At 68.4% G+C, this 25,839-nt stretch overlaps 4 protein-coding genes across 7 annotated transcripts; all 4 read right to left on the reverse strand.

Moving 5' to 3' along the window:
- Positions 1-1,064: 1,064 nt before the first annotated feature.
- VPS16 (VPS16 core subunit of CORVET and HOPS complexes) lies at positions 1,065-11,109 on the reverse strand. The gene is made up of 24 exons (XM_064448752.1): positions 10,953-11,109; positions 10,550-10,638; positions 10,327-10,424; positions 9,447-9,575; positions 8,925-9,069; positions 8,743-8,858; positions 8,276-8,398; positions 7,353-7,408; positions 7,072-7,161; positions 6,379-6,473; positions 5,497-5,573; positions 5,131-5,262; positions 4,895-5,022; positions 4,482-4,517; positions 4,168-4,276; positions 3,962-4,096; positions 3,756-3,864; positions 3,433-3,530; positions 3,239-3,343; positions 2,806-2,883; positions 2,375-2,544; positions 2,153-2,249; positions 1,887-1,990; positions 1,065-1,586 (listed from the first exon to the last, which is right to left on the reverse strand). Exons 1-24 carry the CDS (start codon positions 11,003-11,005, stop codon positions 1,442-1,444), a joined length of 2,517 nt encoding a protein of 838 aa, XP_064304822.1. The 5' UTR covers positions 11,006-11,109; the 3' UTR covers positions 1,065-1,441.
- A 629-nt stretch (positions 11,110-11,738) lies between these two features.
- Positions 11,739-13,763, reverse strand: LOC135312992 (probable N-acetyltransferase CML5). Of its 4 annotated transcripts, none has more exons than XM_064448757.1 (3): positions 13,384-13,670; positions 12,574-12,742; positions 11,739-12,465 (listed from the first exon to the last, which is right to left on the reverse strand). In XM_064448757.1, the coding sequence occupies exons 2-3, from the start codon at positions 12,727-12,729 to the stop codon at positions 12,043-12,045; spliced, it is 579 nt and encodes a 192-aa protein (XP_064304827.1). In that variant the 5' UTR covers positions 12,730-12,742; positions 13,384-13,670; the 3' UTR covers positions 11,739-12,042. The 4 variants fall into 4 exon arrangements, with proteins under 4 accessions (XP_064304827.1, XP_064304826.1, XP_064304824.1 ...); XM_064448756.1 differs by having other exon boundaries at positions 11,739-12,468; XM_064448754.1 differs by lacking the exon at positions 13,384-13,670 and adding an exon at positions 13,677-13,763 and having other exon boundaries at positions 11,739-12,742.
- Positions 13,764-14,785: 1,022 nt separating this feature from the next.
- LOC135312994 (probable N-acetyltransferase camello) lies at positions 14,786-16,446 on the reverse strand. Its single transcript, XM_064448759.1, has 2 exons — positions 16,160-16,446; positions 14,786-15,678 (listed from the first exon to the last, which is right to left on the reverse strand). Exons 1-2 carry the CDS (start codon positions 16,218-16,220, stop codon positions 15,002-15,004), a joined length of 738 nt encoding a protein of 245 aa, XP_064304829.1. The 5' UTR covers positions 16,221-16,446; the 3' UTR covers positions 14,786-15,001.
- Positions 16,447-16,653: 207 nt separating this feature from the next.
- CPXM1 (carboxypeptidase X, M14 family member 1) lies at positions 16,654-24,981 on the reverse strand. Its single transcript, XM_064448758.1, has 14 exons — positions 24,294-24,981; positions 22,916-23,023; positions 22,168-22,277; positions 21,596-21,735; positions 21,435-21,519; positions 20,290-20,440; positions 20,030-20,118; positions 19,773-19,896; positions 19,080-19,276; positions 18,807-18,986; positions 18,297-18,594; positions 18,079-18,218; positions 17,386-17,488; positions 16,654-17,005 (listed from the first exon to the last, which is right to left on the reverse strand). The coding sequence occupies exons 1-14, from the start codon at positions 24,919-24,921 to the stop codon at positions 16,743-16,745; spliced, it is 2,616 nt and encodes an 871-aa protein (XP_064304828.1). The 5' UTR covers positions 24,922-24,981; the 3' UTR covers positions 16,654-16,742.
- Between the last annotated feature and the right edge of the window lie 858 nt (positions 24,982-25,839).

Consider the following 25,839-nt stretch of genomic DNA (forward strand, 5'->3'; position numbering starts at 1 on the left):
TCTGTTTAATAACAACAATCTGGACGAGGGGATCGAGGGCACCCTCAGGGAGTTGCAGGTGGCACCAAGCTGGGCGGGAGAGTCGCTCTGCTGGAGGGCAGGAAGGCTCTGCAGAGGGACTGGGACAGGCTGGATCCATGGGCCGAGGCCACTTGTGTGAGGTTTAACAAGGCCCAGTGCCAGGTCCTGCCCTTGGGTCACACCAACCCCAGGCAGCGCCCCAGGCCCGGGGCAGAGGGGCTGGGAAGTGCCCGGCGGAGAAGGCCCTGGGGGTGCTGGCTGACAGCCGGCTGGGCATGAGCCAGCAGTGCCCGGGTGGCCAAGGAGGCCACCAGCCCCCGGGCTTGTGTCAGCACTGGGGTGGCCAGCAGGAGCCGGGCAGGGATGGGGCCCCTGTGCTCGGCCCTGGGGAGGCCCCACCTCGAGTGCTGGGCTCAGGTTTGGGCCCCTCGGGACAAGAAGGGCCTGGAGGGGCTGGAGCGTGTCCAGAGAAGGGCAGCGGGGCTGGGGCAGGGTCTGGAGCACAAGTGTGCTGGGGGGCGGCTGGGGGGGCTGGGGGGGTTTAGCCTGGAGAAGAGGGGGCTGAGGGGAGCCCTTCTCGCTCTCTGCAGCTGCCTGAGAGGGGCTGGAGTGAGGGGGGGGCGCTGGTCTCTGCTCCCAAGTCACCAGTGACAGGACGAGAGGGAACGGCCCCAGGCTGCGTCAGGGGAGGTTTAGGTTGGAGATGAGGGAAAATGCCTTCCCTGCCAGAGCGGTCAGGCCCTGGCACAGGCTGCCCCGAGAGGTGGGGGAGTCACCGTCCCTGGGGGGGTTCAAACAACATGTAGCCATGGCACGTGGGGACATGGTTTAGGAGGCCTGGGGGTGTTGGGCTGGCGGGTGGACTGGATTATCCTAGGCGTCTTTTCCAACCTTAATGACTCTGTAATTCCATAAATGCCCTACAGCACCCCAACATAGCTCTGCCTGAGGGCCCACGTCTCCCAGGAACCCCGTCACTAGGGGTGCTGAGTAGGCTGGGGTGACTAACACGGGTGCTGAGCATTTCCCACCAGGAGACAGGACAGTGACCTTTTCTCTTTATTGAACATGAAGGGAGGGGGCTACACAGTCAGAGGGTGGGGGACCCCCCTACCCTCAGTGGGGTAGGGGGCTGCACAGGCACTAGATGATCCCGCTGCTATATTTTGCGGCCAGCAAGGAAGACGTCACCATTGTAGCAGCTGCCAGGGTCAGGGTGACCCCAGCCCTGGTGCAGGATACGGACACCCTTCTGCTTCCCTGCCCTCAACCATGGGCACAGACACCCTATGGCAAGGGGGAGGTGTGGGGGCTCAGGGCTGAGAACCCCAGAGAAGCCCCCGTGCAGGGGGAGGGGCTGGAACGCCCCTGGAGTGCATGGTGGGCAAAGGGCCAGGTCAGGGCCCCCAACTGCTGGGGCTCACTTCTTCAGGAGCTGGGCTCGGGCCCGGTTCAGCTTCTCCGCCACAGCAGTGTCGGTGCTGGCAGTGCACTTGGACAGGACAAAGTTCATCTCCGTCTCGTTCTTATGCTCGATGGCAGCATCGGCCGCCTGGTCCAGGTCCCTGCAGAAGAGTGGGGGAGTTGGGGCCTGTGTGGGGACAGGAGGGGGACAGGATCCCCAGGCCCCAATCCCCCACATCCTGGAGGCAGCAACCCCAGCGAGGGCAGGCACCCCAAGCAGCCCCCACCACCCATGTACTCCTGGGGGTCTCACTGACCCCAGGCTCCCTCTGGGGCCCCCAAGTCCCCAGCCTCACTGCATGAGGAACCAGCTGCTGCTGTGGGCTCCAACCCTGCCCCACGCAGCCCCATCTGCCTCCCAGCTGCCCCCCCGCCCCTCGGCTGCAGCCGAGCCGACGCACCCCACCAGGACGAAGGCCTTGACGCGCTGCTCGGGGGTCACACGGGGCGCGTACTTCTTGGCCTCATAGCGGTTGTGGTGCTTCACCGAGATCTCCACAAAGGGCTGGAGAGGAGCAGGGTGGGGGGCTGGCTTCAGCCCTTGCCCCACGCCAGCCTGCCTGGGCTGCCCCACACAGTGCCCTCCGGCTGCCCCACGGCGTGGCTCAGCCCCACAGCCACCCACGGGGCAGGGCTGGTCCCCTGCCAGAGCAAGGAAACCTCTTACCAGGTACCCAATGGGTGACTTCTTGCTCTTGGAGAACTTTTCCATCTCCTCCCAGTCCCCGCGGTTGGCCAGGGCACTGATCTTCAGCCACCAGTACCTGGGGACGCAGGTCAAACTGGCTGCTCTAGCTGCCAGTGCCCTGCAGCCCCACAGCCACAGCCCCGCTCCTGCCTGGGGTGAACCCCCGGGGGTGCACGGAGGAGTCCCCCCACTGGAACTGACCTCTTGTCAGGGATCTTGAAGTCCCGGTAGAGCTGCTCGGCTCGCTTGTGGTGGCCATCCAGGATGAGATTGGAGACTGTGTCGTGCAGCGAGAGGTCAAGATAGGGCTTGTCAAAGTCCTCCTGGAGGTGCCGCTGGAGCCGCAGGAGCTTGATCTGATCCTCTGTGGCCTGGGGAGCAAAGCGCCGGCATAAAGGGTCCCCATCCCAGCCCTGCCCATGGGGCCCAGAGGGTCCCTGCCCCAGCAAGTGATGGCAGCAGCCCACCCAGCCTCAGCCGTGGAGCAGGGCAGGGGGACCTGCGGTGCCATGTCAAGCGGAGGTGGCCCAGCCGAAGCCCTGTGCGCACCAGCAATGCCCAGCTCTGCTCCTGCCCAGCCACAGGAGAGCAGGGCCCCCCCACGGCACCCCCCTGGCCCCGGCTGCACTCACCTTGGCAGCAAACTCGTTCTTGGCTTTGTAGTACTCGTCCAGGGCATTCTGCAGAGCTCCTACTCGCCCTTCGATGCGCTGAGGACAGAGAGCACGGCCACTTCACTGCCTGCCAGCACGGATGCCACGCTGCAGGGATGGGGCAGCGCCCTCAGAGCCCCCCAGGTGGGGCAGGAGGGGCGGCCTGGGGGTACGAGGTGGAGAGCTCCCTTCCCACACCCAGAGCCTGCCCTGAGCGTGGGGAGGATGGAAACCCTCCCCGGCTGCAAACACCTGGCTGGTGCTGCTGGGCTGCGTGGGGCAGGGGCAGCCACTGGGCGTGAAATCACCCCCTGCCCTTTCCCAGCACACTGTCTCTCCCTGGGTGAGGAGGAGCCAGCCCGGAGCCCGCCAGCCTTTCCCCCCACTCCTCCTGCCGCCGCCAGGCACAGACCTTTTCCGAGTAGCTGGAGTGGACGTGGAAGTTGCCAAGCTCCTGGTGATTGTCGTCCTGGTTATACAGGTCCTTCAGCGTCTCCCGCTCCTGGTGCTTGCAGAACTGGGGAGCGATGCAGGGGGCGGTTAGGGCATATGAGGACAGACACCACAGAGCCTCCCCGGGGCCGGGTGTGCCGCAGCAGCCCCTACCTGGCGGTACAGGCTCAGGGCCACTGGCTGGTTCTGCAGCGTCATGAAGAAGGTGCCGCGGTTCAGCTCGTTCTTCAGGTGGAGCACGACGGTGTACACTGGGACAGGCAGCTCGGTTCAGGAGCAGGGGGTGGGGACCCTGCCCCCTGCACGGCTGGCCCCAAGGAGCAGCAACAGCAGAGGAGCAAGGCGACATCCAGGCGCAGGGCAGAGCCCCGTGCTGAGGGCTCAAGCAGCTCCCGCTACCCTCATCCCACAAAGCAAAGCCATGAACAGGCTCCCCCAGACCCCAAATACCTCCCCTGCCCAGCCCTGACCCTTACCCAGGTCGGTGTCCCCGCTCTCGATGGCTTTGCTGAGCGCCAGCTTGCTCCGCTTCATCTTCAGCAGCAGCGGGACCTGCTCCCCGGAGCGCGGCTCGTACTCCAGCAGCTGCAGGCGGCAGAGGGGCCGTCAGCGTGTGGACACCACACGTGACCCCAACCATCCCACCACCCTGCCAGACACGCCGCGGCCCCAGCCAAGAGACCTTGATGGCCAGCTCCGTCCTGCCGCAGTCGTAAGCCCGGGCAGCGATCTCCGAGTAGGAGATGCCTGGCGTGTCACCCAGCTTCTGGTTAATGGCGTGGGCCACCTCCTCATCGGACTTGTCCTTCTGCTGCACCTGGAAGGGTGCGAGCGGAGCGGTCTCCACACGGCCCTAGGCAGGCAGAGCCCTCCGAGCTGTCTCCTTACCTTGTAGCAGGCCCAGTGGGCCAGGATGCGGCTGACGCCCTGGATCTCCGAGAGGCGCAGGTACTCGCAGATCCTGATGGCCAGGGGGTAGAGCCGCCGCAGGACCAGCCTGGAGTGACACATGGGGGGTCAGTGGCACGGCCCCACGGGGGTCCGAGGAGTTGAGCAGCTCACCCAGCCTCGTGGGGGGCCCTGAGCTCATTCAGTGCCCGGCCAGGGGACAGATATCGCGGGGATGGGGACTGCAGCGTGGCCGGACACTGCCAGGCTGCTCAGGGATGGGGCTGTCTCACCCAGCTCACAGGGACGCTTACCTGTCCAGCAGGACCTCGATGGTGAGCCGCTTGTATCTGTGGGGACGGTCAAGGGAGCACAAAACCCCACGGAGCACAGGCAATGCGTGCTGGGTGCCCCCCGACCCGGCAGCATCCCCCAGCCAACTGGGCCAGCCCCAGCGCATATGGCTGCGGAGCCAGCTCGGCTCTGCAAGCACCACAGGGTGCGATGAGCACAGAGGTCTCAGCTACAGACCCCTGCCATGGGGCCTGGGGCACAGCTGGTGCCCGAACCCTGCGGGGCCGGCAGCTAAGTGGCTCTGCAGCTCCCTCCTTCCCGTCCTGCAGCCACCCCAGCAGGGCCTGGGACCCCAACCAGCACTGATCCCACCTGGGCCAGGTCCTGCTCCCGCCCCAGGGTCCTCACTCATGCACCGTCCCACGGAGGATACTGGGTGAAGGTGAGGGGGATGCCGATCTGGTAGTCCCGGACGGCGTTGAGCACCCGCAGGTCCTGGCACATGCGCACGAAGCTCTCTGGGGGGAACTTGTCGATGAAGCACTTCCCGAAGGAGGCTGCCTGCGGGAAGAGCGGTGCGGCACTGGGGCTGTGCCGGCCACGGCACGGCTGCCAGCCGGGAGGGAGACGCTTTTGGCTGCAGCCAAAGCCCTCCTGCGCCTCGCTCACCCTCAGCAGCGACTTCTGGGTGTCCGGCTCATGCTCGTAGCCGGCTGCCTCGATGCACTGGCTCACCGCCTCTGGGAGCAGCTTCTGGTCCTTGATCTCCCGTAGGTACTCGTCTGCCTTCTGGCTCTCCTTCTGCAGGGAAGCGCAGCCCATGGGGACAACAGCGGGGTGCTCTCTGGCCAGGGTGAGCCCGGGGAGCCCCAGCACCCCTGGGAGCAGGTGCCAAGAGAGCCCTCACCCCCAGCAGGGGCCTCCGGGATCTCCCCCTTCCCATCACCGCAGGATAACGCTGGCTGCGGTTGGCATTGGTGCCACCCCAGCCTCCTCAAGGACAGGCAGGACCTGAAGTGGGGCGGTGGGCTGTACCTCGTACTCCTTCTGTGCCTCCAGCAGAAGTGCCCCTGGGGCCATGGAGGCGATTTTGAAGATCTCCTGGCTGGCTTCTGCAGACAAGGCGGGAAAAACAAAACAAAATCCACATGAGAGGCTGCTCCAGCCCAGGCACATCATCTGCACCCGCTGCAACCTGCTCCCTGCCATCCCTGCCTGCAGCTCTGGGACCCCAGCAGAGCCCGTGCCGGCACTGTCTTTTGGCGGGGTGGGAGCGCAGCCACCGCCGCCCCGAGCAGGTGGGCAGAGCTGCATCGATGGACGGCTTGGGGCTGCTTTTCCAGCCCTCACGACCGCAGCCCCCAGTAAACGCCAACACAAGGGTCCAGCAGATGTTGTCAGGGCACCTGTGGGACACACACGCCCCGAGGAGCTATTGCCCCCCACAGAGCCACGGCAGCTCTGCTCTGGGGGTGCGAGGGTGGCAGCAGTGCAGAAGGTGAGGAACAGACGTGCCGAGCTGTGCCAGGCCTCAGCAAAAAGCCTGGGGGCTCTGGCAGCAGGAGGAGGTGGGGGCAGCCTGCAGGGCCCTGCTCAGGACACAGGGGCTTGGCAGAGCTGGAGAAGGAGGGGACCAGAGCTGGCACGGTGCTAGAGAAGGAGGGAGCTCAGGGCCAGGCGAGGGACTGGGTTTAGAGCCCTGCACCAGACCAGTGGTGGGGTCAGGGCATGGCTCTACTCCGCTGTGGGGCTCTCGCCACCTCCCAAGCCCCCAGAAAGGGCTGGGCAGGCCGGACCCCTGCACACAGAGGTGGGCACGGCCATGGGCCGCATCCTGGGTGCCAAGCGGTGCAGGAGAGACCTGCCTGCCCGGGCACGGGGGTTCCCACTCAGCCTCACCACCCGGCACCATCTCACCTGGGATCTCGTGCAGGAACTCATGCGAGGTGCGAGACAAGATCCGGACCCCATCCAGCTCCGGCACCAGGTAGGAATCCTCATCCAGGACAAACCTGCGCTCCCTGCTAAGGGCTCATGGGAAGAAAGCGGCTGGGGGTGCAGCCCAGCCCTGCTGAGGGCCAGCCCCAGCGATGCCAAGGAGCAACCCCCTGGAGCCCCTGTCCCCCTGGATCGTGACCCCCCCTTTCTGCAGAGAGGCAGCAGGGCACAGGATCAGCACATGGGAGGGACAGGAATCCCCCCAGCCCCACAGCCCTCGCCCTTGGGGAACTGGGACAGGACCTCGGCAGGGACAGCGCTCCCAGCCCAGGGGCTTTGGTGGCTCCCAGCGCTGCTCTCAGAGCCGAGGGGGAGCGGGATCCCCCTCAGCAGGAAGGCTTGGGGAAGGGGGGCAGGGGCCGGGGAGGGGGGAAGGCAGGAGGGGTTTTCACTGCTCTACAGGACCAGGTTGGCCAGGGCCAGGCAGGGGAAATTGTGACAAAACTGCAAAGGAGAGGAACAAGTTCAGCCTCCTCCGACCGTCCTGGGGGGCCACTGACACCACTGGTGTTCGTGGAGAACCCCTTGCCCACGACAGAGGTGGCAGTGGTCCAAGGAGGGCCCGCAATTTGGGCTGGCCTTCGGAAATGATGCTTCTTCCGCAAAGGATACTGGATGCACTCCGTGGAGTTCCCCACCACCATCATCTGCCGGTCCCAGGCCATAACCACGGCACGCTGCCGGCTCCGGGGACGCATGCACCTGCCAGGGAGCCCCAGCTTAACCCCGGCCCAGCTGCAGCCCCCCACGGCTGGGGTGGGGACAGATAGGGTCCTGCTCATCCCAGGCGGGCAGTGGGGTGGCCGCAGAGCCGAGCAGACCCCGGCTCAGGGTGCTGAGGAGCGCGGGTGGGTACAGCCGGGGCAGGGGAGGCTGGCGGGGAGACCGCTCACCAAACCATCTGCTTGGGCGCAGATCGGATGCTGCTGTTGAACTCGCAGAGCTTCTCCTGCGTCAGGAGAGAGCCGGGTCAGGGGGACAGTGGTGCAGGGACCGGTGGCATCGCCTGTGCTGCTGGAGCCACGCTGAGGGGAGCTGCTGGGGGGGATGAGCAGCACAGACCAGGCTGCGCTGGGCACCGGGAGCGTGGGCGCCACACCGGGAGCGTGTCCCACAGGAGCACCCAGCCCTGCCTCTAGCTCTGGAGGCAGCCACGGCTGCGGCTGACGCAGTCGAAGGGCGATGATGCTGTGTGAGTGTTTAAAGTGTGAGAAACTCCTCCGTGGCTGCGGCACACAGCTTGCCTGCACATAGGGCACGAAGCTGCCTGTGCTCAGTGAGTGAAGGTGAAAGGAGAAGGATTGGTTTCAGCGGGCATGGGAGGCAACCAGCACCTCACCAGCACGAGCCCCACAGCGTGGGGGATTTGGCAGGGCACACTCACAACTCACAAACAAGGACCCTGTGCCGAAGTGACCACACCAGCAATAGCGATACCCAACAGTACTAGAACCACCAAGCTTGGGTGTGGACGTAACAGAACCGCGACCGGCGGGAAAGAAGTAATTACCGGTGGGCTTGTTTATCTGGGGTGGGGTTGGACAGAAAAAGAGAGGTGCAAGGCCAGCAAAAAGATAAGTTCAGAAATAGAAGAAGGTATAAAATCAGGTGAAGAGCAAAAGGCGGACCTGCCAAGGACAGGAGTGCAGACACCTGCGGGAGGCAGCGAGGCCAACCTGCAGACCTGAGTCCGTGGGGACCCCGAGGAAACCTGAGTGGGACACCCCACCCTGCTGGATCTGTCTGCCGGGCAGGGAGAGGAGGGGTGGGCTGACACCCTAATGCCCCGCGACGGGCAGGGAAGGGAGACGCTCACCTTCAGCGTGGCCAGCCCCATCCAGATGTAGCCGGTGTCGGTGAAAAGCGCCAGGCAGCGGTAGTTGAAGGACACGGACATGTGCAGATAGGCACCAGCGGAGGGGCTCATGCCAGGGGGGGTCTGCGACAGGGAAGAGGAGAGGGTCACACCTGGGGGGCACAGTCTGGGGACGCCGACACTGACACTGCGTAAGGGGCTGAGAACTGGTGAGAGTGGGGGTGCCCCTTCCCACCCCGCACCCCCTCAACCCTCATCCCTTTGCCCCTGGCCAGGATGGGGCCAGATGTCCCTGCACCCCACGTCTGCCTGTGGGGCAGCGGTGGGGAAGGACCTGCCAGTGAGTGCGGGAGGCTGGAGAGCAGCCTGTGGGACAGCGGGGAGGACAAGGGAAGGACCTGCCAGTGAATGCAGGGGGCTGCAGAGACCACCCTGCTCCCTGTGGACCCCTGCCATGGCTCACTCACCACCACGGAGCAGGAGGTGTTGTCCAGGAGGTAGAGGTCCTGTCCGACTGCCAGCAGGACGATAGTGACTCTGTCCTGGGACAGCACGGCCCAGCAGGAGGGTGGCTTCTGCAGACCTGCCGGGCACCAGCATCAGGCCCCTGCACCCGGCCAGAGCCGGGGGCAGCGGGGAGGAGACGCACCAGGAACCTCGGGCATCCTGCGCAGCTTCAGGTCATCGATGTTGGTGGTCAGGGAGAAGCGGTGCGCCCCGGTGAGGATGGCCACGCCGGTGCCGTACTCCGTGTGGAAGACCTTCGCCTCCAGCACATGGTTCTGCAGCACCTCCTGTGCCACAGAGAGAGAGCTGGGCCCAGGCTGGGGTAGCCAGGGCTCAGCACCATGCTGCTGCTGCTCTGGGAATGAACCCACCCCGGGGAGAGTGAGCCCAGCCCTGTGCTGCTCTGCTGGCAGGTGCCCCAGCTCAGACAGGCTTCACTCCTGCAGTGAGGAGGGGATCATTCTGGCCCCAGGGGCCATGGGGATGGTTGCCATCTCACTCCCGAAAGCAGGCAGCCCTGCAAGGTGGATGGGAGAGCCTCAGGCTCCCTGCTGTGTCCCAGGGGTCTGAGGGAGTGCTCACGGAGGCCTTGCAGCATTTCACTTCTCCATCACACAAACCCAACCCTGGGCATCTCTTGAGCTCCCCGTTCTGCCCCACTCACGTTGCCCATGCTGAAGTGGCGCTTGAACTCGCAGAAGAGGTTGTAGATGAGAACGGTGCCATCCTCCTGGATGCACAGCAGGTCCTCGCTGGCCGTCCAGCCGAGATGCACCAGCTGGCCGCTCTTCCACTGTGGGCAGGAGACACAAGCACACCATGGGGCTGCTCACCTCCTGGCTGGCCAGCCCCAGGGATGTCCCTCCGGGAGACATCCATGAAGCCAAGAGCCACAGCTGGGCTCCCGCAGCTCTGATGCCTACAGCTACCCTGGTTTTATGCAAGGCCCTGCAGTCACAGCAGCTTTCTTTACCCCTCCACATCCTCAGTGCCCTGTGTGTGCCCCAGCCGCGGACAGCACGGAAGGGAGGATGCTCCTGTGGCACCAACACTGCTGTTCCCGTCCCCACCCCGTCCCCTTCTCCCAGGGCTGGGCAGCCTCCCTCTCCCTACAGCTCTCCCTGCTCCCCCCTTGCACACACCACCACTCCAAGGCTTTCAGGGGGCTGTAGGAGCTGCACGGAGCCATCGCCCTGGGGAGCTTAGGGTGCGGAGGAGACGTGGTAGCACCCTGCATTGCCATGGAGAGACCAGAGGAGCTGCCCAAGGGCACGGGCAGAGGTGACTGCCGTCCTCGCAGCCCCGTGATTCACCCACAACACCCAGTTGGTAACCCAGCCGTACAACCGCCAGCGCCACCCATAAGCCCTTCCACAGTCCCCCTGCCCATGGGCTTATCACTGCAAGGGGCAGAGAGCTAAAGCCGCTGTCATCCTCCGAGGGGCAGCTGGGACCGTCCCAAGCTCCCTGGCACATCAAAGACCTCCATGGAGCGCTTGGGGCACAGCTTAAAGGATGGGGCAGCCGACCCCAGGGCAGCTCACCGGGATGCTGGCCAGCAGGAGCCCTGAGGCCGAGTAGATCTCCAGCAGCGGGCGGGCGCTGGGGGATTTCTCCTTGCGGGTGTTGTTCTTCAGCAGAGCTGCGGACGGGACAGTCCGGCTGAGCCGCGGACCCTCTGCCGCCACCACCGGGGCCCCAGGACAGCCCCATCCCATGGCTTGTGCCCGGGCGCAGGGTCCCGGGGGGGCCAGGCCTCGGCCTTACCTATGGGCCCCCCGTACGGGGCAGCTGCCACCAGGCAGTCCCGCAGGTCCTCCTTCAGGTTCCACTCCATGGTGTACAGCTCAAACTTCCTGCGGGCGACAGACAGACGGATGGATGGAGGCAGACAGAGGGACAGGGCAGGGGGCTAGGGATGGTGCCCACCCGCTGTCCAGCCCCGGGACCCCCCGAGCAGCCCCAAGGCCCACGACCAGCCCTGAGACCCCCAAGCAGCCCCGAAACCCCCCGAGCAGCCCCGGGAACCCCGAGCCCTCCCAAGGCCCATGACCAGCCCTGAGACCCCCCCGACCGGCCCCGGGACCCCCTGGCCGACCCTGGGGATGGGGAGGGGCTGCCTCTGCCCGGCGCCAGTGCCGGGCCCGGGCCTCCCCCCGCCGCCCCTCACCGGTAGAAGGCCTCCTCGCCCAGCGGGTTCCAGTTGGCCGTGTAACAGTCCATCGTGCCGGGCCGGGCCGGGCCGGGCGCTGCCGGCAGCGCTGCCTCTGCCTGCGCTTCTGCCTGTGCTTCTGCCTGCGCTTCCGCCCGCCCCGCCCCGCCGCGACGCAGGCTCGGCCGCCGCCATCTTGAGTGAGGGCACAGAAAGGAGGGGGTGTGGGTAGGGAAACCGCCGCCATCTTGAGTGAGGGCACGGCGGGTCGACGCCGCCGCCATCGTGAGTGAGGGCACGGCTTCCCCCCTCCCCCGCCCCCCTCGCCCTCTTCTGGGTCCTGGGATCCCCTGTCCCCGGGGTGTCCCCTGTCACCTGGGGGTGTCCCCTGTCCCCAGGGGCGTCCCCTGCCCCCCGGGGGTGTCCCCTGTCCCCAGGGGCGTCCCCTGCCGCCATTCCAGTGTGACACCCCCCCAGCACCCTGGGGGTCCCTGTCCCCCGCGGTGTCCCCCGGGGTGCCCTGGGTCAGCTCCGGGAGGGCCCTGGGCCCTTCCCGCGGGCAGGGCGGGCACTGCCGGTCCGGCGGGCATTGCCCGGGTTAGTCACAGCCCCGCGCCGGGCGGCCGGGGGCGCGGGGAGGCCGGGGTCTGCGTGTGCTGACGTGCACAGGCACACATGCAGGCTTGCACGCAGGGACATGCAGACATGCAAGCTTGCGTGCACATGCATGCATGGCCACACACACGCGCAACTGGCACACGTGCACCCGTACGCACGCACACCCACATACACGCCCCACACGGCTTTCCCAGAGGTCTCTCTTTATTTCTCACTGCTAGAAAACTAGGAAAGGCGCCGGCAGCTTGGCCAGGCGCAGCCTCCGTCCCCCAGCGCCGACCCCACGTGGGTGCCGCGGCGGTGCCCGGCGTGCCAGGGTCGGGCGTGCTGCGGCGGTGCCTCGCGTGCCGGGGCTGGGGGTGCTGCGGCGGTGCCTACCGTGCCAGGGCCGGTGTCGGGGGCGCCGCGGCAGCGCCTCACGTGCCGGGGCTGGGGTCAGGTGTGCCGTGGCAGTGCCTCGCATGCTGGGGTCGGGGTGCCGTGGCAGTGCCTAGTGTGGTGGGGCTGTGGTGCGGCCGGGAAGGTCGCAGCGGTAGTGGAAGACCTGGAAGCAGAGGAGGCTGCCAAGAAGCGAGGGGCTGAAGGTGCCCACCTTCCTGAAGCCCTGGCCCTCGTAGAGCCGCTGGGCCGCCACCTGCACCATGGAAGTGGACAGGACCACCGCTCTGTACCCCCGCGCCCGGGCGAAGCGCAGCACCTCTCCGCAGAGCGCTTTGGAGATGCCCTGGCCCCGGTAGTCCTTGCTGACCGACATCCGCTTCAGCTCCAGGGCCATCCCTCTCTCAGCCAGATCCTGCGTCGGTGCCACAGCCACCATGCCCACCACGGCCCCCTCGGCCTCGGCCACCCAGAAGCAGGAGTCGGGCGCCCGCAGGTAGCTGGCGGGGATGTCGTGGAGGTCGGTGCTCAGCGCCTGCTGCACGTAGGAGGTGCTGAAGGAGCGGACCAGCAGCCAGGTGGCCACCAGCGCCAGTGCCACGGCCCCCAGCCCCACCACCCAGTAGCCGGCAGCTGCCCGCACCACCACGAAGAGGACCAGCAGCTCCAGCTTCGCCCGCGCCGAGCGCAGGACGTAGCGGTAGCCGGCTGGCGCGTGCTCCAAGATGCCGCGGGCGAAGAGGGTGCGCACGGCGTCGTAGTCCTGGTCCCGGTACTGCCGGATGCGGTAGGACGCCATGAGATGCTAGCACCTGCAGCACGGCACGGCGGTGTCAGGGCAGCGCCCACCTTGGATGGGGACCCCCGGAATATCCCCAGGCCCCGCTGCTGGGAAGGCACAGCCGGCGAACATGCAGGAATCGCTGCCCGAGCACTGTGCAGCTGCGTTAGCTCCCGTCGGCTGGGCACCAGCCTGCGCTCTGCGTCACCCCGCGGGCGTAATTACCCTCTTCTCACTAAAAATCGCCCTCACCAGCCTTGCCTGGGGTGGGTGTCTGGAGATTCCATCCTTGCCAGGTTCCTGCCCTAACTCGCCCGCCCCGCTTCTTCCTCCACACCCCTAGTTCCCCTTGGGGATCCCATGAACCCCTCCATGCCATGGCAGGAGCAGGGCAAAGGGACATGGGGGGGGTCACGGGCACAGAAACCCCCAGGGGCTGCTCAGGACATACCAGGGGCTCGTGCCCCTGCTCATGGGGGGTGCTGAGCCACCCTGAGCGGGGATGGCTCCCTCTGCCCCGGAGGATGGGTGGGGGCCCCAAGCTGCCAAAAAGCCTGCAGGGGTCTGCCTTGGCTTTGCCACTGGGGGCTAAGGGGGACCGTGACCTCAGCTCCCCCCCTCCCCAGGGTCCCAGCCCCCCCGTGGCCCAGCAGACTCCCGGTCCTCCCCCACCTGCTGCTACCGGCTCTGCCGCTCCTCAAACCAGGACTGCGGCTGCGCACGTCCTCCGGGCAAACGTGGGGCGTCCCTCGCCAGACCCTTGGGGTCTGGCAACCCCCCTGTACGGGGAGAGGCCTTTGCTTCCCGCAGCCCGGGCGCTGGCCTCTGCCAGCAGCTCCCACCAGTGCTGTAGAAAGATGCCGGCTCCGTTCAGCCCATCCTTCTGCACCCCTCGGGGGTCTTGCCCAGCGTGGGGCTGGAGCTCCGGTGCCGGCACCGAGCAGTACCCCCAGCTCGGCCCTTACCCAGGCTGGCGGCTCCAGGGATGCGGCAAGCGCAGGCGCTGAAGGGGAAGTGCCGCCCCCGCTGATGCCGGCGCGCTGCCATACACCGAGCCTGAGAAGGTTACGGGGTCACGCTCAGCCTCGGCCGGGCGAGCAGCACGGGGGCCGCCTCTGCCAAACGGAGGTGCCTCGGTACTGGACCCCCATGGTGGGGGAAGCCTCGTCGGGGCGACTGTGGGGGGGTCCACGCACGTTTAACCCCTTTGCAGCCCCCGAGGGCTGCTGTAGCCCCCAGGCCCCTCCACCGTGAGCTCCCCTTTGGTGGGGGGTGGGCTGAGCACCATGGCACCCACCCAGCCCAGCCCCACCGGGGACTTTGCCTGGACCCACTGCAAGCAGTGGCGATGCTTGGTGCTGCCAGGCTCCCTGCCAGGCTCCTGGGGCTTGCTTTATGGCCAAGTCACCTTTCATCCCTCGAGCAAAGGCCATCGGGGTCTGAGGTGGGCCTCAAGGAACCCCTGGGGACAGCCCAGCCCCCAGGATTGGGTGTCCTCACCCTGGGGGACCAGTGGGCGGCTGCCTGACCACCAGCCCCTGCCCAAGGACACCCACTGGTGCTGGGGGAAACGTGGGAGGGTCGTCCCCCTTGGCTTACAGCAATGGCCTGTGGGTCCAGGTCGGTGCCACCCCCCAGCCCTGTGCTGGACCCTTCCCACAGGGATGCCATGGGGGTTCATGTGGTGCCGGGGACCCCCATCGTCCTGCCGGGGGGGGCCACCCTGTCACCCTGTGCCAGCACAGGAAGAACCAGCCAGCCCAGTGCTGCAGATGGCTCTTTATTTGTCCACCTCGTACGGGGGCAGCACCCGACCCGCAGGCACCACGGAGCAGCCGGGGACACACACACGTGGCCGGGGGTCTCCCTTGGGCAGTCACGTGCCCCGCAGGGGACATGGAAGCATTGGAGGCAGGCAGGGGAGTCTCCCCCCAGGAAACCCCTCCCGGCAGGCTGAACCCCCGCGAGGAAGGGTTGGGTGGGGAGCAGTGCAGCACCTCCTCTGCACCCCACAGACACCCCCCACGATGCATGCCACGAGGGCCCCAGACCCCCCGTACCACCCCCCAATACCACCCCCCCGTACCACCCCCGTGCCGGCACGCAGCACACTCCCTGAGAAGCAACGCTCGCATGGCTCCGCGGCAAGACACGAGCCGGGGGGACCCAGCGCCCTGCGGCAGCACCGTGACACAGTCAAGAGCAGCAGCCCACGGTGCCCCTCGGCCCGACAGGGGGCTCACACCGTGCCGTGCCGGTGCCGGGGCACGATGCCCGCCCTCCCCGGGGCTCAGGGCCCGCCGGACAGGTCGTAGCGGTAGGTGGTGATGGTGCAGTTGGCCAAGCGGCCGTAGACGGTGGGCAGGACGTAGCAGCGGTGCTGGCGGAAGCCCAGCCGCTCGTAGAGGGCGCGAGCCTCGTGCTGCAGCATCAGCGTGTTGAGCACCACGGCCCGGCAGCCGCGCTGCCGCGCGAAGGCCAGCGCCGTGCGGCCCAGCGCCGTGGCGATGCCCAAGCTCCGGTAGTCCTTCCGCACCGACATCCTCTTCAAGGCCAGCTCCCCGCCGGCGCCGTCGTCGGCCGGCCGCACGCCCACCATGCCCACCACCCGCTCGTCCGCCTCCGCCACCCAGAAGCGGGCGCCGGCGCTCTCGGCGTAGGAAGCCCCGATGTCCCGCAGGTCGTCGCCGAGGCAGCGGTCGATGTAGGTGCTCCAGGCGCAGCCCAGGAGGTGCCGCGCCAGGGCCAGCAGCAGGGTGAGGGCCAGGACGGGCAGCAGCAGGGAGCGGGCGCTGGCCAGCAGCAGGCAGAAGGTGCAGCCCAGCGCCAGCAGCGCCCAGGGCTGCCGCAGCACGTGCAGGCACAGCGCCGGCGCGTACTCGCTCATGCCGGTGGCGAAGATCTCCCGCACCGCCTCATAGTCCTCGTCGCGGTACGGCCGGATCCGGTACTCCGCCATGGTGTGCGCTGGGGCGGGAACGGGGCGGGGGCTCAGCCCCGGCAAGTGCCCCCCGCCGCTGGGGCAGGCTCGGGGGTCCCGCGGAGCCCTGTACCCCCATGGTCCCAGCACCCCCTGGACCCCCTCTCCATGGCCCCCACCCAGTGCCTCCATGGCCCCAGCATCCCACAGCCCCCCCCCTTCCGTGGACCCCCCCCCATGATCCCAAGCCCCCCGCAGGCCCCGGACCCACCCTGTGCCCCCATGCTCCCGGCACCGACGGACCGCCCGTCCCTGGAACCCCCAGTCGTCCCCCCCGTACCCCCATCACCCCAGACACACCCCCCCGTGGTGCCCTCCGATGCCCCTAGTACCCCCTGGATCCTTAACCCTAGACCCCGCAGTACCCCCAGCACCCCACGGAACCCCCTCCCAGTGCCCCCCCCGTGCCCCCATGGTTCCAGCCCCCCCGTGGACCCCCCAACACCCCCCGGCCCCGCCCCCGCTCACCGCGCCCTCCGCCCGCGCCGTCGCCAGCGCCCGCCTGACGCTGACGGGGCTCGCTACCCATTGGCCGCCGCGCCTTCCTGGGACACGCCCCTCCCGCCGGAACGACCCAATAGGCGCCCAGCAAGGGGGCGGAGTCACGGAGACGGAGTGACGCCGGCGGGCGTGCGGGCTGGTCAAGTGGGCTTGACCTTGACGGGAGGGGCGTGGGGAGGAGCAGGCTGGGCGCGCGGTCGCCGCCATTGGCCACCGGGGCAGGGGCGGGGCCAAGCGTGGGCGGAGTCTCATAAGGTGTGAGGGTGGGCGGAGCCCCCCCAGGGGCGGTGCTCGCTGGGGGCTCCCGGCTGGGGCAGGATCGGGCCCGTCCCGCCGCCCGCCGCCCCCCGCCCCCGTCCCCGCACAGCGGCGCGGCAGCAGGCGCGGGGTCAGCACAGCCAGCTTTACTGGGGGGCGTCCCGCACAGCGGCGACGCAGGGAGCACCCGCTCCGCATCCGGACCCCCGCGGCCCCCGGCCCCGCCGCCGGCGCGGGCTCCAGCCCCCGGCCCCCCGCGCCGAGCCCGCGGCCCCGGGGCGGCCCACGCCGGTCAGGGTGCGCGGCGGTGGGCGCGCAGGCGGCGCAGGCGCTCGCGCCGCAGCCGCAGCACGAGGTCGGGGTGCAGGAGGGACCCCCCCGGCAGCCGCCCCCGCAGCCGCTGCCGCCGCGCCCGGGACAGGTGGAAGCTGCACGGGGTGGGCACGTTCTCGTAGGAGACGCGGCACGGCCGCGTGGCCGCCTCGTAGCCCTCGGCCCGCGCCGTCACCTCGTACTCGCCCGGGTTCAGCAGCCGCCAGTAGTCCCCGTCGAAGGCTGCGACAGCGGGGGTCAGGCGCCCCATGGGGCGCTGGTGCTGCCACACACCCGCCACCATCCCAGCCCCGGCCCCATTCCCGTCCAAGTGCCTCTCCCCATCCCATCCCCATGCACATCCCCAATCCTATTCCTGTCCCCGTCCCATCCCCATTCCCAGCCATTCCCATCCCCATCCCATACCCTTTCCCCACCTATTATTTCCATATCCCCACCCCCAGTCCCTTCCTGCCCCATTCCATCCTCAACTCCATCCCACCCCCATCCCATTGCTGTCCCTGTCCCCATCCCCATTCCTATCTCCACACCCAATCCCATTCCTGTCTCCATCCCACCCCCGTTCCCAGACTAACCCCATCCCCATCCCCGTCCCACCGTACCCGTCCGGACATCGTGGTTGATGCCATCCACAGAGATGATGGCGTTGGCGATGCCCTGCTCCGTGTCTCTGTCCCGAACCACCCCCTTGATCCCACGGTGCACCTGGGGGCCGCAGGCCAGAGTAGGCATCAGTGGGGTAGGCACGCAGGTGGCACATGCGTGCACACACACGTGCACGCGCATGCACACACACACGTGTGCACACCCTCAGCCCCACTCAGTGCTCTTCGTGCCCAGACTCTGGTGCAGGGCACGGTGCCAGGGCACATGCGGCAGGCAGCACACACCCGCGGCACACGCGTGCCATGGGCGGCACCGGCACACGTGGCACGCGCACCCTGCATGCGCGAAACCTCCCAGGGAGTGCACACACCGTGTGGGGTGCACGCCTGCACTGCGCGGGGCACGCACCTGCCCTGAGCATGGGGGCACCCCGCACCCCGGCACGGTGCACACACGCACCTCGCATGCTGAGCCCATGCTCCGTGCCCATGGAGGTGCCTGTGGGAGGTGCGGGGGGACATGGAGCCTTGGGGGGTGGTTTGGGGACCCCCGAGCTGTGTCCTGCTGCCACCCACTCAGCCCCTGCTGAAAGGCCAACCCCTTGGTGCCCACAACCCCCTGTGGGACCCTGCAGTGTCCCCCCAACCCCCCCACGACCCTGGGGCCACCTGGGGGTCCCCATCCCCGACCTGCTCCATGTAGAGCAGCAGGGACTCCCGGTTGTTCTCCCACTCGGCCGGCAGCTCGGAGGCGTGCGGGAACTTGTCGCACGAGAGCTCCACCGTGATCTCGAAGCAGTTGGTGTGCAGGTAGCTGAAGTCATTCATGCCTGTGCAGGACAGCGGGGGGTGTCAGGAGGGTCCCCGGACGCTGTCCCCCACCCCCTCCGCCCCCGCCCCCCACTCACTGCCAGGCACCGTGTGCCAGTTGGCCCCGTTGATGATGTTGCCGAAGCGGATGAAGTCGTCGTAGTGGCAGAGGCGCCGCTCCTCGCTGGCCATGGCCAGGTTGGAGGTGGCGTAGACGGTGGCCAGCCACCGGAAGACCCCGTCGTCGGCGGTGGGGGTCAGCTCCTGCGCCTTCCAGTAGGTGCGGGTCATGTCGAAGGGGTAGGTGACCACCAGCTCCCCCCCGTGCAGGTTGGCGCTCAGCACGAAGGGGTACCGCTGCATCCAGTCGATCACCGCCCGCGTCTCGGGGGCCACCTGGGGGGACCCCGCGTCAGAGGGGGGTGCGGTGAGTACCGGTGGTGAACCCACCGGGCTGGGGGAAAGGCTCCTGTCACCCCCTCCTTAGGCCACACGGCCGAGACCCCACGGGTCTGTCCCCGGCGCAGCCCCCCATGGGTGGGCATCACGCAGGTGCGACGGGGCAGGAGGAGGGGTGGGTTTTGGGTTGCCCGCGGGGCCGGGCTCACCGTGGCGTTGGCGAAGGTGTAGTACTCGGGGATGGGGATGTAGTGGTTGGGGAACTCGTGGGGCACCAGGTCGTTGTCCTCGGCGTCCCACAGCGCTGTGTTGAGGTCGGCAAAGTTGTGATTGAGGTCGATGCCCTCGTAGGTCCAGCGGCCCGTGGCCCAGCCCGACAGCTCCGAGCCCTGCCAGGGGACGGGGTCACTGGGGACCGGCACCGGGACGGCCCCGCAGCAGGTCGATGCTCAGCACCCTGGGGCCGGGCAGCCCGACCCTACCAGCTTGTAGGCAGTCTCGTAGCCATCAGGGTTCATGGAGGGCAGGAGGTGGATGCGGGTCTCGGTGACCAGCTGCACCACACGGGGGTTGCCCAGCCGAAACTCCCGGCACAGGTACTCCATCAGGTTGAGCAGGAGCTCTCGGCCCAGCACCTCATTGCCGTGCATCCCCGCCACGTAGCGAAACTCAGGCTCGCCTGCCGGGCACAGCGCGCGGTGGCAGCAGGGGCTCCAGCTGCCTCGGTCCTCTGTGCCCCATGGCAGTCCCATGGCAGCCCCATGTCACCCTGTCCCCATCCCGCACCATCCTGGGCATCCCCAGACACCCTGCCCCCATCCCACACCAGCCCGGGCGACCCCGGTCACCCTGTCCCCATCCCGCACCAGCCCGGGCGACCCCGGTCACCCTGTCCCCATCCCACACCAGCCCGGGCACCCCAGGTCACCCTGTCCCCATCCCACACCAGCCTGGGCATCCCCAGACACCCTGTCCCCATCCCACACCAGCCTGGGCATCCCCAGACACCCTGTCCCCATCCCACACCAGCCCGGGCACCCCAGGTCACCCTGTCCCCATCCCACACCGGCCTGGGCATCCCCAGACACCCTGTCCCCATCCCGCACCAGCCCGGGTGACCCCCGTCACCCCAGCTGTCACCACCCCTCCCTGCCCCAGAGCTGCAGGACACCTACCCACTTCATGCTGCCCCGGGTTGTCGGAGATCTCCATGACGTACATCTTGAGGCCAAGGTAGCTCTTCCCGATGCTGTAGATGCGGGTGATGTCGGGGCAATCATCGTTCACCCGCTTCATCAGCTGGGGAGGGCACAGTGCCCTGGGTCAGGGTCTGGGGGCACTCTGGGGGTGCAGAGACCCCCTTCCCCACACTGGGGTGCCCCCAGGGGCACAGAGAGCCCCCAGCCCCACGCCGGGGCTGCAGGGAGAGCACCTTTCTCATCTCCTTGTAGTTGTGGTGGCGGAAATCCAGCTTGTCGGTGGGCAGGGGCTGGCTGTGCCAGGAGTAGACATTGTTCGGGTCTGCGAGGGGCCGGGTGGGCAGAGGGGACAAGGGGGGGACACGGTCAGAGATCCTGGGACGTGGGAACAGCCCGGAACCCAACCCTGGGGTCAGCCCCGGCAGAGCGTGCCCATCCCGGGTGCTCGTGGGTGGGGGCGAGGGGCGGCGGGCAGCAGGCAGCGGGCACCCACCCGGCAGCGGGCAGCCCAGGACCTCTGCCCGCAGGCAGATGGTGCCATTCTGGAACCACGTCTGGGGGTTGATGCGGAGGTAGCGTGCCACCACCGGCGAGGGCAGCAGGTTGAGCACCGGCGTCTCGGGGTCCTTGTTCCCAGGGAAGACCTGGGGGATGGATGGATGCAGCCCGTGCGGGTCCCTGTATGTGGGGGAACCCAGCCAGGGGCTGCGGGGACAGGGGGCTGCAGCATAGCTGCCCACCGGCACCCAAAGGGTTACAGGCACCGCAGCTGCTCCAGCCCCGGCCTCCCCTGGCCCCCCTCCAGCCCCTAATGAGGAGCAGACACAGAGCTGCTGGGGCGGGGGTGAGCCCGGCACCACCGAGGAACCAGAGCCCCATCGCTGCCACAGGGCTGGGGGGCCCGTGATGCTCTGCTCCCCCAAACCCACCACCCCAGCGCCCAGAGGGGTGGGTCCCCAGCACTGTCCCCCAGGAATGAGTGCACGGACCCCCAAACCTGCTCCTGGCACAGCCATGGCACAGGGACCCCCAAATCTACTCCTGGCACAGCCCTGGCCCAGGGACCCCCAAATCCTGCCCCAGCAGTGCTGGCACAGGGACCTGGAACACTGGTACCCGGGCTGGCCAGGGGATCAGCATGGTCATCTCTGGCAGCCCCCCATCTCACTCCTCGCTGCACACACGCGTGCACACCCCGGGGTGCTTGCACGCCCCCTCCATCCTCACACACACGCATGACCCTGGTGTGCAGCACTGACACGCTCGCACCCGAGCACCAGGCTGCCGTGTTCGCCTTCGGGCGCGGCTGGCCGTGCCACGCAGCGCCGCGCACACCCGTGCATGCCCTTGCCGCGCTCACGCGCGTGCACCGGGCAGCCTGGCAGGCGGCCGGCGCGGGGACAAGAAGCCTTTGTGCCTGGTGCCCGGGGGGAAGTGCTGGGAGGATGCTCACGGGTGGGGAGGCCAAAGGCAACAGAGCTGGCTCCCAGCCCCGCTCCAGCCGGCACCGTTAACCCCCCCCGGCACGGTTAATCCTTTGCGCCCTCGCGCTGCTTGGGGAGCGGGATGGGCTGGGGGTGCCAGGGGGGTCCCTGCTCCCACCACCCCTGCCCAGGGCTGCTCCCCGTGGGCACATACCGCCTCCTCGGTGCCGTTGAGGCACGGCTGCCACGTGCGTGTGTCGTTGCTGACCTGGACTTTGTAGGACGTCACCCAGTCGTACCTGAGCAGGGGAGAGGGTCAGCAGGGTCCCGGCCCCCCGCCCGGGCCCCCAGGGCCGGCCCTGCCCGGTGCCTTACGTCCAGATGGAGTTGAGCCCCTGCGTGATGACGCCGGTGAAGTTGGTGAGCCTGCGGGCATCCACCTCGAGCCACTGCTCCGTGTCCTCGTGCCCCGCGCACCAGCCGCCATCGAAGAAGTCCCCATCGTAAAGCCCTGACTGCAGGGGGGGGGGGGTCAGGGATGGGAGGGGGACGCAGGGCCCTGGCCCAGGCACATCCCCACCGCCCGCACACCCCTGGCCCCGATGGTCCTGTGCGGAGCTGTGCCTGCACGGCAGCGGCATGGTACCGGGACAGCACTCTGAGCTGCACGGGGACCAAGTCCTGGGTTTAACAAGAGCCTTCAAGGGGCTGCTGCCGAGCCCCCCACCCCACCATCCAACATGCAGACGAACCCGGTGCTGCCGGCAGGCCTGGCTCCCACCGGCCACGGCGAGGCTGCAGGGGTCCGTGCCGCAGGCCCCCCGCCACACGTGTGCCATGCACCCACCAGACGTACGCTGCACTTGCCACACGCACGCCACGCACACGGGACACGCATGCCACGCGAACACGCCACGCACACGCCATGCACACGCCGTGTGTCCTACCTGGATGTTGAGGCGCCCGCGGTGGGCGCCCAGGCCGTAGCGCTTGTCGCTGGAGGATCGGAGCTGGGAGTCCTGCACCCGCAGGGACTCCAGCCCCAGGGGGGGGCACTCTGGGGGCAGAGCAGAGGGGTCTGGGCTCGCTCAGAGACCCCCGCGGACGGCTGCCCCCACGCAGGGGTCCCTCCCCCAGGGCGCAGGGGCAATGCCTGGCAGGACCTGGCGCAGGAATGCAGCCGGGTCCCGCAGCCGCAGCCACGACCGCAGCCAGGGCAAACCCCGCTCTGCGTCATGCAAACCCCGCTCTGCGTCATGCAAACCCCGCGCCCCGTCACGCGGACCGGCAGGGGGGACAGCGGGGGGGGGGGAAGCCCTGCCAGCATCCCCCATCCCCACGGCAGGGTGGGTGTGTGTCCGCACACGCGTGTGCGTGAGCACAGCTTGCAGGGAGCGTTTCTGTGCCATCACACGCAGGGTGCGTGCAGAGGGTGGCAGCTGTGCAGGGTGCACACGCGTGACAGCACGGGGGGCCACGCGTGACAGTGTGCGCCTGGCCAGGCCGGTGGCTGGGCTCCCCCCCCGAGCGCGGGCGAAGGGCTGGGGCTGCTCCCCACATGTGCGGGTGCACGCACGGAGGCACGCAGGGGAGCACCCGCGCGTGGAGGTGTGTGCACGGCGCGGAGGCGTGCGCACACGCGTGTGTGCCTGTGCATCCCCCGCTGCCCCGTCCCCCGGCACCGAGTGTACGTACGAGGCTGCTGCGGGGGGGCTGCGTCCTCGGCTGGAGCCTTTGGCTTCTTCTTCACCACTTTCTTCTTCACGACTTTAACCCGCACCAGCTTCTTCCTGGGCGCTGGGGCTGCAGACGGACAAAGGGACCCCCGGGGTGGTGGAGTCCGGGGCCACCCGGGGCAGGAGCCTGCTGGCCCATGGGGCCCCATGCACCCCATCTCCCCCCCCACCTCCCCACATGCACACTCCCCCCACAGCCCCCAACACTCACAGGGACACCCTGGGGCACCCCCTCACCCCACACAGGCTGCAGCACAGCCCCACCGCATGCACACGCACACGCATGCACACGCATGTGCACAAACACACAAATGCAAGTCACGCGCACGCAGAAACTGCACGAATGCAGGCACACACACGCAGCGTGCGCACTCAGACACGCCGACACACAGATGCACACACAAACCACACACCCCCACATGGCCAAACACACATACATGCGCACGCGCACCCCTGTGCACACACACTTTAAACCACTCCCCTCCACACACTCGTGCACACACGCTCCTCTGCACACAGCCACGGACACACGGCCATGCACACGCAGAGTTGTGCACATACATGTTCCTGCACACAGAGCTGTGCACACACACAACACCCCTGCACACGCAGAGCTGTGCACACACATTCCTGCACACGCACATCATTGCTCACACACAGTTGTGCACACCCATGTCCCTGCTCACACACACAGTTGTGCACACCCATGTCCCTGCTCACACACACAGTTGTGCACACCCATGTCCCTGCTCACACACAGAGTTGTGCACATCCATGTCCCTGCTCACACAGTTGTGCACACCCATGTCCCTGCTCACACACACAGTTGTGCACATCCATGTCCCTGCTCACACACACAGTTGTGCACACCCATGTCCCTGCTCACACACACAGTTGTGCACATCCATGTCCCTGCTCACACACACAGTTGTGCACACCCATGTCCCTGCTCACACACACAGTTGTGCACATCCATGTCCCTGCTCACACACACAGTTGTGCACATCCATGTCCCTGCTCACACACAGAGTTGTGCACACACACGTCCCTAGACACACACATGCAGTCATGCACACATCCTCCCTGCACACACACACCCCACACGCAGAGACGTGCACACACGTCCCCGGACACACACACCCCACACACACCCCCCCCCAGTTGTGCACACACATGCCCCTGTACACCCAGAGCTGTGCACACACATCCCGCACACACACACGCAGAGCCGTGCACACACACCTCCCGGCACACACACGTCCTTGCACACGGGTGTGCCCACACACACTCACAGCTCCGGCACCTCCAGCCCCCTCCCCGCCCCCCGCCGCTCCTACCTTTGGTCCCGGGACCCCCCTCCTTCGGCCGCCCGCGCTCGGAGGGGCCGGGGCTGGAGGGGGCTGCGCTGCCCGGGGCGCCCCCCGTCGCGCCTTTCGGGGGGGCGGCCGTGGTGCCCTTCGGGGGGGTGGCCCCGGTGCCTTTGGGGGGGCTCGCCGTGGTGCCCTTCGGGGGGGTGGCCCCGGTGCCTTTGGGGGGGCTCGCCGTGGTGCCCTTCGGCGGGGTCGCTGCCGTGCTTCTCGGGGGGGCCACCCCGGTGCCTTTAGGGAGGCTCGCCGTCGTGCCTTTGGGGGGTCCCGCCGTGGTGTGGGGGGAGCTCGGTACCGTTCCTCTCAGGGGGGTCGCCCCGGTGCCCTTAGGGGGTCCCGCCGTGGTGTGGGGGGAGCTCGGTACCGTTGCTCTCGGGAGGGCCGTCCCGGTGCCCGTCGGGGGTCCCGTCGCGGTGCCTCCCGGGGCAGCCCCCGCGGCGCCCCCGAGGGCGCCCATCCCCGTGGCGCCGGGGCGGCCGGGCTCGGGGGGGGCGGCCGCCAGCCCCCGGGGGCGGGGGCGGCTGGCGGGGGGCGCCGCCCGGGCGGGGGGCGGCAGGGGGGCCAGCAGCAGCAGCAGGGCGAGGGGGAGCCCCAGCATGGCCGCGGCGGAGCGGAGCGGAGCGGCTCCCAGCGCTGCCTGCCCGGCCCTGCCTGCCCCCGCCCTCCCCCGCCGCCCCTCCCCGCGGCCCCGGGTGGGCTCCCACCCCGCGGCCCCCCTTCTCCCCAGCTGAGCCCGTCATTGACCCCCAACAGGCAAAGTGCCTCTGCCCGCACCTCTGCCCGCACCTCTACCCGCATCGCTCCGCCGGGCCGGGCTGGGGGGCAGGGCAGGGGTCCCGCCGGGCTTCCCGGGGGTCTGCGGAGGTGCTGGGTAAAACCACCGTGTCCCCACTGTCCCCAGCACCCTGTGGTGTCCCCACTGTCCCCAGCACCCTGCGGTGTCCCCACTGTCCCCAGCACCCTGCGGTGTCCCTGCCATCCCGGCATAGCCAGCGTCTGACCCTGCTCCCGGGGCTGAAGGGGAGCAGCCGCTCAGCACCCCGGAGCCGATCCTGCCAGCAGCCCCCCGGCAACGCTGTGCAGGGGAGGGGGCTGCTGGGCGCCGGCAGGAGGAGGCCCCGGGGGACGGATCCTGGTCCCCGTCCCACGGGAAACCCGCAGTCCCTTCCTCCATGCGTGCAGCAGTGTGCTGGGCCGCTGGGCTGCAGCTGGGCACGGGGCTGGTGGGTGCCCACCACCCCCTGGCACTGCCAGCCGGCCCCGGCACTGCCCGTGCCTCTGCCAGGGAATGCGCCCCGGCTCTGCGGGGCTGCTCCCGAGCGGTGCCCGCGCCTGGGGTTTCGCTGCTGCCCTTGCAGGAACGCCTGAGCTGATTGCACAGCAGTTCTGGGATCAGCTGCCCAGCGTGTCCCCCCCCCAGACCTCTCCCGCTGCCCCCGAGTCATCCTGGGGTGGTCGCGGCTGCACCCTGTGCTGGGGGGGGTGTGCACTGGGTGCCCCGTGGGCCCTGAGCCAT

This window comes from Phalacrocorax carbo, chromosome 4, assembly GCF_963921805.1.
Source record: "Phalacrocorax carbo chromosome 4, bPhaCar2.1, whole genome shotgun sequence".
Taxonomy (NCBI): Eukaryota; Metazoa; Chordata; class Aves; order Suliformes; family Phalacrocoracidae; genus Phalacrocorax; species Phalacrocorax carbo.

What these genes read in the sequence shown, in the direction of transcription:
- VPS16 (XM_064448752.1), bottom strand. Translation starts at nt 11,005, where the DNA reads ATGGACTGTTACACGGCCAACTGGAACCCGCTGGGCGAGGAGGCCTTC. An exon ending in ATCCCCCTCACCTTCACCCA is followed by an intron (nt 4,518 to 4,894) that starts GTATCCTCCGTG and finishes CCGTCCCCACAG; the next exon opens with ATACAAGCGGCTCACCATCG. An exon ending in CCCTGAGCCTGTACCGCCAG is followed by an intron (nt 3,344 to 3,432) that starts GTAGGGGCTGCT and finishes ATCGCTCCCCAG; the next exon opens with TTCTGCAAGCACCAGGAGCG.
- LOC135312994 (XM_064448759.1), bottom strand. Translation starts at nt 16,220, where the DNA reads ATGGGTAGCGAGCCCCGTCAGCGTCAGGCGGGCGCTGGCGACGGCGCG. An exon ending in CGGCGCGGGCGGAGGGCGCG is followed by an intron (nt 15,679 to 16,159) that starts GTGAGCGGGGGC and finishes TTCCCGCCCCAG; the next exon opens with CGCACACCATGGCGGAGTAC.
- CPXM1 (XM_064448758.1), bottom strand. Translation starts at nt 24,921, where the DNA reads ATGCTGGGGCTCCCCCTCGCCCTGCTGCTGCTGCTGGCCCCCCTGCCG. An exon ending in GGGGGGTCCCGGGACCAAAG is followed by an intron (nt 23,024 to 24,293) that starts GTAGGAGCGGCG and finishes GTCCGTCTGCAG; the next exon opens with CCCCAGCGCCCAGGAAGAAG. An exon ending in AGCCCCCCCGCAGCAGCCTC is followed by an intron (nt 22,278 to 22,915) that starts GTACGTACACTC and finishes CTCTGCCCCCAG; the next exon opens with AGTGCCCCCCCCTGGGGCTG.
- LOC135312992 (XM_064448754.1), bottom strand. Translation starts at nt 12,729, where the DNA reads ATGGCGTCCTACCGCATCCGGCAGTACCGGGACCAGGACTACGACGCC.